This window comes from Ambystoma mexicanum, chromosome 2p (assembly GCF_040938575.1).
Source record: "Ambystoma mexicanum isolate Mex_15411 chromosome 2p, UKY_AmexF1_1, whole genome shotgun sequence".
Classification (NCBI taxonomy): domain Eukaryota; kingdom Metazoa; phylum Chordata; class Amphibia; order Caudata; family Ambystomatidae; genus Ambystoma; species Ambystoma mexicanum.
Window position 1 is genome coordinate 1119794725 of NC_090923.1, and position 17650 is coordinate 1119812374.

Sequence of the window (17650 nt, forward strand, 5' to 3'; positions counted from 1 at the left end):
TGGTGGGCCTAACCAGTCCCAAGACAAACTGATTTTTTGCGCCATCCCTGGAAGAGCTGGGACCTCCAGCCCCTGCAATTCACCAAATCCGGGGTACTGTGAATCGTCATCTGAACTAATTAGCTTGGAACTTTGTTGGCATCCTTCCAGGCCTGCAGTGACTCGAGCCAGCTACCCAAAGTCCCGTCACACTAGAAGTGGACTGAGAAAAGAAGAGTCTACTGCTGTGACATCAGTCCTTCAACCGAGATTGTAAAAGGCACCAAAAAGATGACTCTTGGTGGTAGTTTTTGGGTAAAATGAAAAGCAGCTCAACAATACCTCATTGGGTAGGCTGTCGTGACTGGAGGAACAAGTCTGATTGGTTTAGAGACTACAGACTGATTGTTGCTCCTGGTCACTGCGGCACAACAGTTTTTCTACAGGTCCCGGACTGCAATTGGGCGGAGTATGTTGACTACAGCCAGGCTGAAGTCTGGAACTACCCCTGGGTTTAGTGTACTCCCATCTACCGTTTGGAAGTTCGGGCTAAGGCAGTGATTGCCGCCAGCAGCCAGCTCTGGAAACCGCAAGATGATCCCCTGCAGTTTACGGGCTGGGGCTGAGGCGACAGCTGATCAGGTTCACAGGGCTACATCAGTGAACGGCTACTGGCAGGATAAAATCCAGGCATTGAACTGGGAATACAAAGTACAAGAGGCCACAGAGAGGCAGGAAGTTGCTGTTGTAAGGTTTGCCAAAGTCAGCTCCTAGACGGGTAAGCTATAGCCTTTACCCAATAGAGGAAGACGGCACTGTCTTGAGCGCTTGACCTGTTGGGCACAACCTGTTCAGTATCCTCTGCAAGGTGTGTCTGTAGCTAGCCTGTCTCCTCTGCAATGGGGATTTGTGCAACCTCCACTTTTCTGCAACCTGCTGGGTACCATCACTGAGGGACACTGCCTCCTATGCTGCTGTTGCTCTCTGCCATGACGGGTTCGTGGGGGGACTTTGCTGGGACTACAGTCGTTGGGTTCTCTCACCATAGCCTGCAGACCCTTCCTGGGCCACCAAGACCTCTTTTCCCGTCTGCTGCACTTTTGAGGTCCCTCTTCATTGTGGGCACCGACAGCGCTTCCTTGTCGAAAGCCTGAAATCCAGGCTTGTGATATCCTGCACTGTGAGGTTGTGATCAGAAACACCAACTCGATGGACCCAGCTGTCCAGAAAATTAACCTCTGCACCTGCGAACCCTGGACCATCAATGCTGCAAACAAGAGTGACAACAGACCGCCCCAACAGCCTCGGCCTATCTGGAGCCGTAGGACTTCTTGGTCTGGGTGTAAGGAGCTAGGCTGCTCATCTCTTTTGTTGAACCACTGGGCCACATTAAATATAATGGAGTGTAAAGTTCTACCCTGCAGCCACTCCTCCTTACCATTTTTGGTAGAACCGTGGTATAGGAGCCCTGCCTGGGGTCTCCTTAGACACTTAGGGTTGCAGCTGCCTTCTTCCTATATGGAAAAACCCATAACTACTTGCCTCTGGGGACTGCTTTGTAACCGTCTAACCTAAAGGTGTTCAGTATTCCAACCGCAAGGAAAGGCCAGGCCTCTCTGGGTAGCAGCTGTCTGGCTTAACCTGAGCAGGGAGGTGGGCTGCTAGTGACAGAATCCCACCGAAAGTATTGCACACTGAATTGCTGCAGCTATTATACCCTGATCCATAATCTATGCAGTTTGGCTGTGGTAGTCAAGGCATCTCCTATAGTCACACAAGTTATGAAAAGTAAGCTGGCAATGGAATGTTTCTACCAAGAAATAACCCACACATAGTTCTGCTGCCATGCTATAAAGTTAACCGCATACATTTGATATTCATGATGCTCTCAACCACATTGACACAATAAGACAGTGTCTACATTGAAGTAGAAACAAATGTGCAGGAAGTGCCCACTATGGAGATGTGTTGTCTCTGACAATGATCAACTTGCTCTTACTGCTGAGCTATAAGAACTTCACAGCCCTGAAAGTGCAAGCGGGAACGTCATCATTTTTTAAAATGTGTTTTATTAGCAGCAAAGATTTTGTATGAGGGGTGAGGAAGCGATTGTGGGAAAGTAAATCTGCAATAACAGCAGGATTCTAAAAAGTGAAAAGCATTAGACAGCAATTTGTCCCAGTCTTCGGGGAAGGATTTAGAGAAGTTAATTCAAGTTCATACGGTTATAGGTCAAAGGATCGAATCAAAAGGGTCGAATCAAAAGGACCGAAAACAAAAGGTTCAAATTTTATTTATTTTTTACATTTTTTTTGGGGGGGGGTCCCCCAACCCCTGTTTTTGTGGTAAAAACCACTTTTCTTTACCTAGACGAAAACCCCCCAAAAAATATATAATGCATTTCTTTTTTAAAAACCTTTCGTTTTCGAACCTATTGACTCTCAGCTTTTGCATTCGATCCTTTAACTGGACACCAGTTCATACAATAAGGTGGTGAGAAGAGGGTAGAAGTCTGCAAGGAGGGATTGCCAGGCGATGTCACTGGTCGTTCATAGTAAGTGTGCTCTTCTATAAAGAGGATGGTCAATGGTGCATTATGTTGAAGGTAATTCTAAGGTGTTTCTATACCTTCCAAGAGAGCATATTGGCATGTTGGTTCTGAAGTGACTACTTACTACTGGCCAGGAGCAGGTACAAGGTATTGCTTTGTAATGAAAACTCTCTGGACCTTCCAGAAACTTGTATGATCAACACTTGCAATTTGTCAATGGAAGGGGGTCTGCAACGAGCATGGTGACTCATCTCGTTTTACTTTACCTCCTCAGAGAGAACGAACATACTCCTTCTGTGGCACCATTGAGTATATGGCACCGGAGATAATCCGTGGCAGGTCTGGGCATGGCAAGGTAAGTGAGGCGTTGTGGGGGCTTTAAGTTGTTTAATAGCTAATAATAAAATGTGTTGATGAGCATCGCCAAACATCCCTGTGTTTTGGCCAGTCCTTTGTCCCTGTGCTTGGAAAAGTGGCGCAGTGGATGCCATTTCTGGCCCTTTTAAGAGCACTGCGTTTCGTGATTTCTGTGAGTTTGAGAGTGCACGGGATGAGGTTGGGAAGGGGGTTACAGAGCACTTGCAATTCGGATCATTTTCTAGTGCTACCTCGACTTCTGAGCAAGCAGGCTGGGGGAAGGTGGCAAGACATAGTGAGTGAGGTGATCGATCCCTCAAGTACAGCTTTATCGAAAATCGAGGCAGTTGATGTTTCTGGGAGCTTTATGCTTTCAGGGATAGAAATAAGTGTTCCCTTCTCGGGCAGTATTTTTTTTTTTTTTTTTTTAGGGCTTCAAAGAATCTAAAAATAGCACACCTGTTTATTGTAAACCTATTTTATCATACGCTTCCAAGTGTACCCAGTAAATCGATATGTATGTCAATACATTTTCAATTTGAGATTTCCTGCATAGGCTTGCCTTACCACCAGTCCTCGGAAAGGTCTTCAACCTTTTCACCATTGTATTTCCAACCCACTCCTGTGGAAAGCAGCCTACTTGATATCCTACTAAATCTATCGGTACCAGTAATTAAGTCTCAAATATTGCCCAAGTGCAAAATCCATTTCCACTTTTTTCTTTTTTCTTGATTTGTTACTTTAGTGTCTCTGGTTCGCAGTACATGGGAACCATCCATCTTGCCGATAATGTGCCTGCAAAGATTAGATTTCTCTCCAGGCATTGCCATCGAAACTGCATGATGAGTTGCCAAATATTTTCTGTTTTGCATCTGGGGGGAAATGTATCCTTGATAGCTGTACTAGCTCATCCAAAACAACCTCCCAGAATGTGTGACTGCATGGTCCTACCCTAAATGCGAGGAATCCAGACCAGGCTACATTTATCTCTTGGTATGGCTAATCTTCACGATTCTATCTAGATGGGCTGCATGGCTATTCTTTACAAATCTACCTAAATGTGACGCATGGCTATTCTTCACAGATCTATCCAAATGAAATGCATTGCTAATCTTCCTAATATGTCTGTTGTAACACATTTCCTGCCCCCAAAATACATTTGGGCACAACACATTTCATTTCCCGCAAAATGCATCTAAATCCTGCATGACGTCTGCCCATCAGTATACATGTAGGTGCAACACATTTCCTTCCACAATTCCGTACAATGGCCAACTGTGAGGTGTATCACAATGGCTGACTATGGGTGGCTGGGTTTCCGGAGTACAGTAATGGTCATGCTTCCCACCCTTATCCCCATACGATGGCTAGTTACAGGGCATGGCAACCTTCAATACAAATTAGCTATGGTGCCAAATATAATGACTAACTATGGGGCGCAGCAGGGACATATAACAAAGTTATATCAACAGTTTCGGCATGAGGTATGCCTACCGTACGTAATTTAGGCTCCATCTAGAGTATAGCTATTTTACACACTTAGACTGAAGGCCAAAATGGGTACCTTACACAATTAGGCTTTATAACGGGTAATACGAGTAGTGGGGGTTTTGTGGAGTAGAGTAATTGCTATACTCCTCACCCACAACACACTTACCTTACCCATCACTATAGGTTGTCTGCACCGGCGTCCCAGGCATACACTGGCAAACATAGCGGAGCTGCTTCTTTGAAAGCTGCCCTTTGCCTCTGGCCCTTAGCCGAGGGCTGCCCGGGCAAGGATGCCCTGGGAGGGCTGGTGATGAATGGTGTTTCCTGGTCATGTGGCCAAGGACACAGGCCATTCGGAGGGAGTGAAAGCAGGCTGCGGCCTGTGGCTTACTAACTGCAACAGGGGAAACTACAGACAATGGACAGGCGCCCCTGAATCAGCCAATTGCTATCAAACATGCGAGGAGAGAGGAAAAGTGAACAAACAAAGGACTACACCGCCCTCCCCCCACCCCTCTCCCAAGGCAGACCTTTCAGGTGCTTGCTGTACAGGATGCCATGGATTACTATCATGAAGGGAATCTCGGGGCAGAGAAGGAAAATGGCCACAGCCAGGGAAACGCTGCATAGCTCATAGGGTTGCTGGGACAACTTAGAGTATATCAAAACTGGTGGGCATGGCAAATGCCAGTTGTTAGAATAGATTTTCCTTCTCGAGTGACATTCTCTCCACCTTTTTGCTGGACTCTTGAATTTTTGTCTGATTCTTCTGAGTAAGTGGGAACCTTTTTCCACACTCACTCATTCTTTTCCTCTGATCTTTGGAACCCTTTTTACCTCTTTTTGGTATATTGTTTCAGAGTCATGCTTTCCTCCATCTTTTCTGGCATCTACATTTTACTGAAGTACCACACAGCAATTTCTGTGCAGTGTTACTGGAATCCCCTAGAGCTTCCACTGTAATGTTTCTTTATTTTCCCTTGGTTAACCTGTTAGCAAGGCAGGGGGATACTCTTCATCTTACCCGTGCTTTCTTTTGTGAGATCACGACGGCCACTCATTTGGAGTGCTGAGGGGCTTATCTCCCTTTCTCACTTCAGTAACATTTTGGTACTGCGACATGTCCCTCTTGTGAGGCTGGTGGCAGTGTACCTGTTACATGACTTTTTGTGAACTTTTATCGCAGGCTGTTGTCGCAGCTGCGGTAGGGGACACAATGGTCACTATTGACCCAAATGGTGGCTGTACTTTGGAAAGTTTTGAACAAGATGGCTTGTCCTTTTTCTTAGATCTTCTTCCTATCTGGGTGGGGGAGGTTCCACTAGTTCCTTTGCCGGGCTTCCCTCGGAAAGCCTGCAAAGGGTCTTTGAGTGATTGGCAAGACGGGAAGTGGAGAGGGTCACCCAAAACCTCAAGGCCCTTGTTCTGGAGAGTGCCTGAGAGAAACCAGTTCTAACTGGGAGGCTGGCTGTCCCCATTGGACAGTCATCCCCCAAGTTTGGAATGTTGCATGGGTTGTGATTGGTGGGCTCAGCCAGTGTTCCTGCATAAATCCCAAGGTCCTGCAGCAGAAAAATCTGAGGAAGAAGCCCGAAGGAAGAAGACACTAGCCACTTTCAGCGAATGCCAGAGCATGCTGAGTAACCGCTGCTGTCCCGACCTCCAACTCTGAACGACGGGGAAGATCCGAACAAGACCACTTCCTCCCTTGCACTAGTGTGCCTCACCAGTCCCAAGATTAACTGCATTTGGGGCCCTCCCTGGAAGATCTGCGACCTCCACATCCTGCAATTCCCCAATACCCGGGTTCCTGTGTGTGTCTGCTGTGCATCGTTGCCCGAAGAACTAATCTGCCTGGAACTTGTGGGCATCGTTCTTGACCTGCATGGCCCTTTCCTGCTCCCCAAAGCCTGGAAAAGGCGCAAACAAACAAGAACCGAGAAGATGCATTGAGTGGCGTCCGTCCGCACGACAGCTGTCACCAGATCCACTGATGTCCGCTTCTTCTGTCTCCAAGATCGCAAAACCTGTACCCGGGTCTGCTGTCGTCTCTCTGCTGGAACCGTCCTGCCGCAATGCATTCTTAATGTTATGGTACTATCGTGCTTGCTCCCTGTAAAACCTACTTGGAGCTTTGCTTGCTGATACAGCTATCTGCAGCCCCCAGGAATACAGTATCTTGCATCCCTCCAGAGCTCCCTTAGAAAAACATTGGGGTGGACAACCCATTGTACTCTCTACTGCCTTAGCATACTGGTCCATGAGGCAACTCCACAAGGAAACCCTTAGGCTTTCTTGACTTGAAAAACATAACTTTACGTACCTGCAAACCCAGGAGAGATCCTACTCTACCACTTTTGAATCTTGAGCACTGTATCCTGCCTAACCTCTGGTGGCAAAGTGCCCCTCTGAACATTCTTAGACTCTCATAAACTAAGTTTGGACTCGGAAGTGTATAAGTGTTTCCCTGAATTAGTGTATGCTCAGAGTGCTTTGTAACTTCCTCCCCTTCTAAACTAAGCCTGGCTGTTCAGCTATTGTACCAAACATGTGTGTGGCTCAGGGCAAACCTGAGAGTTGGCACCCATTACATCCAAGGTGGGCTAAGTTCTGTCACAGACAGTAATTTGAATAAAACTCCCTAACACTAGTGCTTACATTTTCGCTCTAAGATGGCCTCTTCCCTCACTCTAGGCAAACACCTTTCTACTGTGCCACATTACTGCTCACTTGGGATGAGGATGGTTGCATGGGGGTGGTGGTTGTGCAGAATTTCAGCTGCCCCTTTCCACTACAGAACATTCTGGATTCTTGCACTTATAGCATAGAAATAACTGGGCACTTCTCATCCTTTGTGCTGGAGCCTTTTTTTCTGAATGAAATGCTTTATTTACATTGCAGTAAATCCATGTACTCTGCATATAATAAATTATAAGGTTAGACGTAGACTTCGGGTATGATACAACCACTGGCATCCTCGTGCCTGATCTGCATTCCCTCACATGACCTGGAACACTCTCACCGGAGCGCCAGGCATTCTCTGGCATCCAGGAAGGGAGAAGGAAAAGCAGGCCACAACACAATTATGTTAATTCCACATCATATTATAATTTGAATAGAGGCCTGTCAAGAAGAGCTGTATGTTTCTGACCGGGCCAGGCCCCTTCTTTCAGGAACCTGCAGGATTCCTTTCTCATTATCTGCTTGGTTTCTTGGGCCATTTCAATGGTTTTTGAGAGGGAGAAATTGAATGACAAGGGCATGCGAAGTGTGTGTTCTTGTAGCCATCTGTGAGCTTGGACATTCCTAGAAGTGCACTCTGCGGCAGCACTCCGTCCCCCTCCTTACCACCTCTGCCCGCGCTTGCGAGCCTATTTGACGTTCCAATTTATAGCAGTAATGCATTCTTTACATACTTTATAATTACATTTAACCACTAGGAATCCTTCTGCCTGGTGTCCCTACAGGATTTCTGTTTCTTTATTTGCAGTGTTTTGTATTCTGGGTCCTAGATGAGACTTTGACTTTGTTCTTCCTACTATTTAGTAGTAAAACGATGTTTGTAGGGAATACAATCGAAATTCACATTTCCATTTTAAGTATTTTTCTAGTAGAAATTCGAGTATGTTTGTACTTTCGTAATCTACACTTTGCACCTAGTAATTCATGGAAATTGGAAATTCCTCTTCAGATGAGGCAGTAATAATATAAGTGCTCCTTCCAGTTTTTGTCCTATTTTTTTTGTCAGGCAAATTTTTATTGCCCAATTGTCTTGCGGAGTGTTTACCTGTTTTTAGGCCGTAAAAGTGGCTTCTATTTTATCCATAGGGCTGCTTGTGCCACACCGCAATCGGAAAAATCAGCTTCAGGACACTGAGAAAAGGGAGGGAAAGGTGAAAAGGATGGGTAGTGGCTACATTTCCAGTGTTTGGGCAGGAGTCTCATTTCATACCGCTACTCCGTTTGCTCTTTCCCATTTTATTGTTTGGGTTTGCAATTTATTTTGGCGGTCAGAAGCACTTCTGCTGAAGTCCCCCTGTAACTGCATCCCTTTTTATCTTAATTGGGGTATATGGAATTGGGTTGCCAATAGGGCACCCAGTCCCAGGGGTCTATCTCAGACACCACATATTTGTCCTATGGTGGTTATATCACTCTAGATCGGTTTTAGGGGGTAGGCTGGTGATGGCTAATATTTAATTTTGGTTTCTTCAGGGGTGCAAGCTGATTTACTGTATTAGCTCAGTGCCCCTTTGATACCCACTGGGTTTTTGTAAGTCATACTTTCTTTTTGAGTACAAGATGGCAGCCTCCATATTGGTTTGAACTGGTTTAGACAAGTTCCTTGTCCTGGACCGGTCTTTACACTTCCTGTGGGCGTGGGTGTTAGGATGAATTCTCAGAATTAGCCCTTTGAACAGATTTGGAAGCCCATCCTATTCTGATGAATGGGGACAAACACTAATGTCTAGGCAAACTCTATCTGGGTAGTGTGACTGAACACTACCCAGATAGACAGAATATGTAGGGGGCGTGCGTGGTGAAGGGTCCAGTTAAGTGCACATAGAGAACTCTTAATAATACAAGTTAGTTAGAATGTATTAAAAATAGTTTTTTTTATTCAGGCCTTTGACAACTCTTGACAATTAAAACTTACAAGTAACACAATGAAACATTCACTCCTACTGTACACACACATTCACCTGTGTGTGCTCTACTAAGAGCACTAATACTTCACGTTTTATGCACAGTTAGACATGCTTTTCAATGTACTTTCAATGTAAAGCAAGTGAATAATGAAATAGAACCAGGTAAGTAATCAAGAATTAATAGATTGAGAAGAAAGGAAATGGCAAACGCCATACAAAACCTTAGAACTAAGGTTCTGACTTGTAAAGTCCTTCCCTAGCTAGAAAAGAAGGGGCCTAGTGCCCTCAAGTTTCCAGATCCCAAGAGGTCTTTTCAGAAGGCTCTTTTATAAAGTTGCACAAGTGTTGGCTTGGGCCAACAAGTAGTTGTAAGTGTTTCAAAGTTGGGTAAAAACAAGAGAACAGTCGTTAAAACGCCCTCTCCCAATCCAACCACCTTATTTGAGACCCAGAAGAGAATACCAGTCCAGAACACCACCATTCAAGTCTAGACAAGTGAGAGGTAGGGTTTAGACTTTATGCCCATGCAACCCTATGGAGACTCAGCAAAACGGGTATGTTTACTCACCCCATGTACTCTGATTCAATCCTGGAACACCGTAGAAGTTCCTGAAATCACTGGGCCTTCTGGATTCGTGCCCTGGTTCAGTTGAAGGGGGTCGCATGTGCAGAAGTCACTTCAGTCTTGAAGTCTAGCTATTTCACTATTCTGTGCTCTGATGGGCTGGAATCTGGACATTCAGGCCACACAGTATTCGGGGCCACCACTCCCGTAACAACCTGCAGGATGTGACACAGGTTGCGAGCAGGTGTAGCCACTTGGACAAAATGGCAGAAGATGACCCTTGTGGTGAGAACAAATAAGCTGGTCCTGTAAGGCCCCTCTACGTGGAGGAGAACTGCAACTTTGTGGAAATACTTATTGTTCTGTAAACTGACATTGTAGAGTCCCAAGGCTCAACTTGGGATGGTGACCGTTGCAGCAAAGTAGCCCAGTGGGACTCTTGCTAGACCACAGGATGGTTCCAAGACTGTTCTGAGGGCTTCCAGCACCTGGATCTTTGAGCAGATGTCAGGATTGGTTGTTTCCACTGGTCCAGTGGCCAAAACACAGATGAAGGTCTTCTTGAGATCTTCAGGGACATGGTTTTGCCAGGCAAGCGGAGAAAGGGGCTGCTAGCCATCTTTCAACAATGAGTTCTGGGTCTTCAGTGGAATTATCTACTTCGTAGGGCTCTTGGCTCCAACAATCATCTGAAGAACGGCTGCAGGAGTGCTACTTTTTATCCAATATCTGGGTTTGATTTGTCCACAGCGCACAAGTGGCAAGGATCTGCACCTTCAAAGTGGCAGAGGCTGTCCAATTCTGGACAGCCTCTGGCCACTGCATCTTAGCAACATGCACTTCTGGTAAAGAGGTGGTCTGGGTCCAGACTGACCCAGCACCCAACATCCGGCTACACATGCACAGAGTGCCAATTTGCCCACAAAAGCTGGTGCTTTCCCTTGGTAATGGATTCTAATATATGGAACGTCCGTCCAGACACCCAAGGGCAGGAAGGTCAAAAGACAAGATGGCCAAGTCTTGTGGATCGGCCATTTTAGAGTAGGTGGTACTCTATATGCATTGTGTGATCAAATGCAAGCGTGCACAAGACTAAAAGAAAATATCCAGTGCCATCGGCCCATCCTCGAGACATCCTGCAAGTAACCACACAGTAGCTAAAAAACAAACTTACAGGGACACCAAGAGAACTTTACAATCTAGATCCGAGTTCTCCTGCGCTGATAGCCATGGGGACTGGTCAGTGCGCCCAAAACTGATGAGCTAATTAAATTAAGGGGAGCAAAAAGGATTCACTTACCTCCAAAAATCGGCAAAGGTGCAAAACAATAGCAGTAAGAAGACTCCATGGTGTCTAATAAGAGGGTAAGCACATGCACCACAACAGTTAACTTTTCGCGTTGCCATGCGTGTGTGCTCAACGTGGCCCCGATAAAGCTACCTGATTGCAAACATCACAGGTGAAGAAACGCAGCAATGAGCTCCATTAAAAACAGAAAAAGGGTACATTTACCTTATAAAACCTGCTCCTGGAAAAGTTCTGTTCGTTCTGTGTTAGTGTTTATTGGTGGTGTCAATTTCTCCCGATAACTTGTAGCATTTCAAAATAGATGGTTATCTGATGCCATGCCAGCTCTCAGAAAAGGCGTGCCAATCTGTAATTGGAGCCTGCGACCCACAACGAATGAAGATCACATCAAAACAGGAACTTTAAAATCCCCTTTTGCAAAATTATGCAGGGACGTGCACGTAATTTTAAAAACGTCTGGTACATGGACAGTGCCATCCTAGATTCTCCATTCCATACGAGAAGGCATGTCTGGCCAAATGGCCTTTAATAATATATTATTGAGTCATGTGTAACTGTCTATTTCCACCTAGCTGCAGGGTTCCACTTACTGCTCACTCAAGGAGCTAAGAATCGCTGCCTATGTATAGTGCGAGCGCTGATCATCATATTTGGAGAAAGTCAAAGCAGGTGGCCCGGTCACATCGCCCACCAGCTTATTCAGTTCTAGTAAATCTGTGTAGTTTAAAACCAATGGAGGCCAGCACGAACAGCCCTATTTAATCCCAACAAACGCTTGTTAATGTACTTGTATAAATACACATTCTATTTGCTTTAAAAAAAACTCTTGCTTTTCACCTGCCTGATTAAAATAACAAATAAATACAGACAGATACATTTACTTTTTCCGTTTAAAATCTACAACCCTATCCTAATTGGCTGCTTTATTAAAAAAAAAAAAACTACTCGCACCTGCTTTTACTTTCTCCATTTAAACAATCCACCCGCATGCTAATTACCTGCCTGATAAAAACCAGGAATAAGTACTCAAACCACCATTTACTTTCTGTTCATTTCTACAGCATTTATTAGTCATCTGTCTCTTTTTCAAATTTAATAAAATACTGAGGGTGTTCTAATAGCTTTATAAACCTGCAGCTCAGGCCGTACTGGGCGTTATGGTCCCTCCATACTTCGTTAAAGGCCTCAGTCTTCAGGGCTCATAACGCCTAACGGGACTATCAGATTGTTACAAACGATCTGATTGCCTCAGAGTTTCATCTATATCTTTGTTAGGCCGCTATGGAAAGGGAGAAGGGACTACATTTAGTCCCTTCCACCGATCCATAGCAGCCATTTTATTTGTTTCCCGAGTTGAGGAACAGCTTTCATGTCCTTTCCCAACTAGAGAGAAAACACTATTTGTGCCCCGATACAAAGTGCCAGGATAGTAATAGCAATAGAACCCTCTGAGGGGGTGCATTACTGGTTGGGTAATGCCCCCGGGGCTACGTTTAAGCCCTCGCTTTGCTGGGGCTTGTAACTATTGCCCCGGAGGCGTTACCCAACCGGTAATGGCTCCCCTCAGGTTCGATTGCTTTAGAGGCCCACTCTGTACTCACGTCTGACATTCTGTATGCATAATTCTGCTAGTATGGGGCTTGCATTTTAGTGTGAAGAGTGAGTTAGGCCTTAACTCTCAGTTTAATTTTCTTATATTTACTGTACTCTGCTGTTCACCTCAGTACTTATTTTTCCTAACATAGATTTTATATGTGTGACCTTATAACAAGTAGGGGTGAGCGATATATCGAGTTTTGGAGATATATATTTTCAAAATAGATATGGGATGATACAATATCTGTAACTTCGAAATATATACATATATATACATTATTACATATACTTCAATTTTGTATTTACATTTTGATATTTACACAGCTGTTTGAGAATACAAACAGGAAGAGGAACCCTGTATTTGCACTTTTTTTTAATCAATGTCTTATTAAAGATGTTTGTGACATCTGACATGTAATTGGCAGCTTACAATTTAGCATTTAACCCACATAAACAATATTCAAGTATATATGTATATAAATATAATATATATATTGCCATGCAGCCCAAAAATATCAAGATATGACTTTTGGTCCATGTCGCCTAGCCATAACATTTTTCATTATACCAGTGTGGTTTCATTTGTGGTGACTAGTGGGATAATTGTTTCTCTCTAGATATGACTTTTGGTCCATGTCGCCTAGCCATAACATTTTTCATTATACCAGTGTGGTTTCATTTGTGGTGACTAGTGGGATAATTGTTTCTCTCTAACCTTTCCACCTCCTGAAGTTCAGCCTCAGTGCTCTGCTAAGCTGCATTTGGAGAGTTTGGTCTTTCCTTTTGGGTGACACACTGTTCTTCGATTAGGTTAGATGGTTACACAGCTCTCCCCAAGAGGTTGTTGACATATCTCCTTTACACAAGTGTACATCATACACTACATATAGCCCCTTGGGGGTGGAGGAGGTTGACACTTGCCCAACAATGCCAGAGATGTTACATTTTAGTAGGCAAGAGTGATATCCAGTGATTTGAAATTACATATTTTATCAGCGGTACAAACTAAAATTCCAGACTCTTGGAATGAAATGTCAGAGCTCCTTTTTAAGGATGTCAGTGGTCCGATAAGTACCAGCCAAAGTCACTTTAGAGAAGTTTGTAAATTTGGTAAAAATTCCTGATGGGAATAAACTGACAGAAACGTGGTTATGGGGAAAAGGCAGGTCTAAGACTGTTACCACACAGGTGCAGAAAGAGGCAGCAACGAATGCCATGGGATACCAACACAGACCCTCTGAAAGAGTGCCAGGTTCAAAACCCAGAATACCCAGCAAGGAGGAAAGCAAAGCAGGATTCGGCTAATGGAAGTCCATGGTGAAACGCTGAAGAGGGTGACCTGCAGATATCACCTATTTATGGGACGCCTGAGGGAAAATCGGAACAATACACCACTGGCTCAGGACCCCAGGGTAAGTGCTCATGTCTTCAATTTCTGAGAACTTTGCTCAGGTATGGTTAATCATCCCACTTAGTGATGCTTACAGCATCTGATACCCAGGGATTAGCAATGACCCTGGCAAAGTAAGAAGACTCATCAGCCTAAACATCCAAGGTGTGATCCACCAGCCAGTACCCAAAGTAACGGCAGAGAAGGCAACAAAAAGGTGTAGGAACACAAGCGGAACCAGAAAACTGAGCACGCAGCCAGGCAAAAACTGTCCCACAAGGGGTGCAACAGTGGATGGTTGTTAGGAAAGAATTCTCTTTTAGCAACCTTCCCTCCATAGTTCTATGGACCACCAGACTTCACTGCCCTGGCCTTTTGTTCATGGGGAAACTATCAGTCCATCAGACTATCGGTACAGGGAAACGATTTCCTTTTTGTCTCTTTACCTTTTTGCTATCTTTGTGACAGTGCACACGTCCTTTAACAATGCAGCGCAGTGGGGATACTTTTTTATTACCCTAGTCTTTTACACTTGGGATTTTGGATTACTTGTATATGTGCCTAAAGACAAGCTGGTGGCCGCAGATACCTTTTTTTTTTAACCATTTTTGCATTATTTGTTGTGGATACATTTGTGTCTGGCTACTAAACATGGCTAGTGCCCTAAAATGGCCATGCCACAAGATTATTTGCTTGTTCTTTGGCCATATTGTTGTTTGCCCTTCTTCCTGCCTTCTCGGGTTAGCAAATCCCTAATATGGTCATGCATTCACCCGGGAAAGATGCTCCTTTCGTGTTCTACTGCTGGCCTGGTGTGTGTGAACCATGGCTGTGGGTTGGACTATCTGGTCCCACTCCACATCTTGGGTCTCTGAAAGTCTAGGTGTGGGGCAGGAGTGAAACCCACAGTGGTCCCTGATTGGACCGCTGCTGGCTGTTTGAATGGTGCAGATCCTTACCATTGGTGGGCTTGGACTTGCTTACAGCCAGGATTTAGGATAAGAAGAGGACTCCTGCAGCCATTTCTTCAGATCAACGTTTGAGCCAAGTATCCTTTGTAGAAGAGCAGCCGACTAAAGTTCCTTGGATGACTCCCAAATATGCCCGGCATCCCCTTCCTGCATTTGGTCTTGTGAAGGGCTGCTAGACTACCTGATCTGTGAAGGCCCCGAGCGGTGCTTCAACCCGGACTGGCGAGATCAACCAGTCTTGACTCATTCACAAGGATCCAGCTGTCCTACGCCTTCGGAAGTGTCCCTGGACCACCCAGTGAACTGACCAGCACTCCAGTGGGCTACCTCGGTAGAATCTTCACTGTTCCACGCTCCCTGTTAGGACTTCAGTGGTCACCAGCTCGTGCCACAAGTCGCCTCCCTGCTAAGTTTCAGATTCCCAGCTTTAAGGGTTCTTCTTTGACCCTGACTGGAGCAACGCCTGTCATCGTCGTAGAGAAGTGACCATCAGTGTCTTCTGGACACCTCTGAAGTGTACAGAAGAGTCCCGCGTCATTGAATCCTGCTTGCCTTCTTCACCAGGGGTTGCTTTCTGTACCAGCAGCTGACCAGTGAAATTCTCGGACACGCAACCTGTAGCCATCCAGCACCGCAACAAACGGCTGGAAAACCTACCTCAAGTTCCCCCCAGTGGACCCACCTAGTCATTTGGGAAAATCTGAGTCCGGGGGGAGGGTGGTGAGGGAGTAAGTAATTGCTGTGCATTAAACCCCCCTCCCCCCTTCTCCTTAGAATGTACTTTGGTTATTCCATTCCATTATGTTTTGATTGTCGAATCTGAAAGCTTGTATCTAAAAGATAGGAATATAATTGTATTGACCTGTAACATTGTTGAATATCTTCTGTAACATTTTGCCACCATCAGTCCCCTATCCTAAGACAAATCTTTGGGACTTTTGGGCACAATGCCTCAAAATATAGAGATGGGACTTCAAGTTAGGGCATAATACTTGTGAACGGGTTTCATTCTACTGCATCACTACTTGCTTCTTTTAGTTGTCTGTTATTGTATGCATTCCTACAAACCTAAAGGTGACTATATACATGTTTGATAATTGAGTATTGTGTGATATACTACCTTCTTATTTCATTTCTTAGTGTTTTTCTTGCGCCTATAATATAGTATTTTTGTACTTGTCTCTCTAAATGTAATTATTTTGTGCTTCCCTGTGTGGACTCATTGTGGACCCCTTACTCCGCTCATTTTCTCCTGGGACTAAGCCTTGGCCACTCTCCACACTTATCTTGATTGGGTTTGGCTAACCTCTGAGTTCCCAAGTGCTCATAAGCTACAAATATTGCAAAATAATGCGCTCAGGAACTGCCTTAAACATTCCTTGGTCCAATCATATTTCACAAATCCGACACAACACAAATTGGCTCCCTATCCAAGATAGAATCACGTTCAGAACACCCATGATCACCCACAAGTGCCGAAACAACAGTATCTGACTGACAAATTCTCCAGGAACAAATCCACTAGACCTACCAGAACCAACTACACACACTGCCTCAACATTCCCAAATTCAGGCTGACCAAAGCAGGAGGTTCCAGCTTTCCAGTGCTTGCAGCCAAGGCTTGGAACAAGCTACCTCTGGCTCCAAGGACAGACCCAATGTTCCTCTCCTTCCGGCACAAAGTAAAATCCCGGCTGCTCTCACAAACTATCACTACGCTCTAGCGCGATGACCGGACCTAATTTCTGTACTGACTACGCCCCAGCTCACGTTCACCTTGCCCACTGCGTTTGTGACTTGGGGCTTTACTACTCCAAGCTATGGCTATCGTGGACATTGTACATACTGTAGTCCTCAAATTATAGATCACTGTATTCTAATGTCTATTCTACATTACTGTAAATATCACTGTAGTTCTCTATGCTTATCTTTATACAATTTCATGCTCATTACTGTACTTCTTAACGTATGCTGCATTATCTTTGTAACCATGTTCTATAAGTAAAGCGCCCAGATACCCTTGGGTTCGGTGTGCTATATAAGCAAATGAAACAAACAGACCAAACTGGGATGGCCTCCTAAAATCTGTCCACCAGGCCAGATTCTAGAAATCCATCTTAACAATGGTGGCCCAAGACGGCCAAAATGAAGAGCAGAGATGGGTGGACGGCAGAGCCTTCATGCCTTGAGGCACTATGACCTGGAGGATATGACAGAAAGACAGCAGAAAAACAGAAATAGTGCTAGCATGGGACATTCATCCTATCCAGTGAAGAAGAATCGGAAAAGACGAGGGATGTCCAGTAGCCAAAAGATTAAACCAGAGCAAAGGGATGTGACAGGGTCCATCCAATATGGCCAAACGTGGCCCTAACAAATTGAACAGCACAGCTTCTGGCCCTAAAAATTGAACAGCACAGCGTTGTGACACACCCTTTAAACCAGTGGTCACCAATGTGTAACTCGGGAGCACATGTTGCTTGCCGCACCGTAAATTGTTTGGAATAATAGACAAGCCCTTATGTCTCTTGGCTACCAGCTGGGACAACTAAACTCACAAGAGGAGATCCAGGCCTACTTGACCCCTGAACAGTCATTACAAGTCCTTGAAATTACTGCATCAAATAAGTCTGGAACACTAGCAGCAGTAAGACCGGACTTAAAAGAATGGTCCTGGCTGGAAGAAGCGATTCAAAATTTCAAGAGAACCAAGGCTAAACAGTACAGTCTTGGGGGGTGGTCCACTGAAGGCGATGTCCTGGAACATGTGTGGCTTCCACGAACGAGAAAGT

General features: G+C 45.0%; 1 protein-coding gene across 2 annotated transcripts in view; it reads left to right on the forward strand.

Annotated features, from left to right (window-relative positions):
- Positions 1 to 17650, forward strand: part of RPS6KA4 (ribosomal protein S6 kinase A4) — a 407770-nt gene that overhangs the window by 181585 nt on the left and 208535 nt on the right. For both annotated transcript variants that reach the window (XM_069645153.1, XM_069645152.1), the window contains exon 6: positions 2805 to 2885. In XM_069645153.1, the coding sequence (XP_069501254.1) occupies positions 2805 to 2885 (81 nt within the window). The remainder of the gene's footprint in view (positions 1 to 2804; positions 2886 to 17650) is intronic.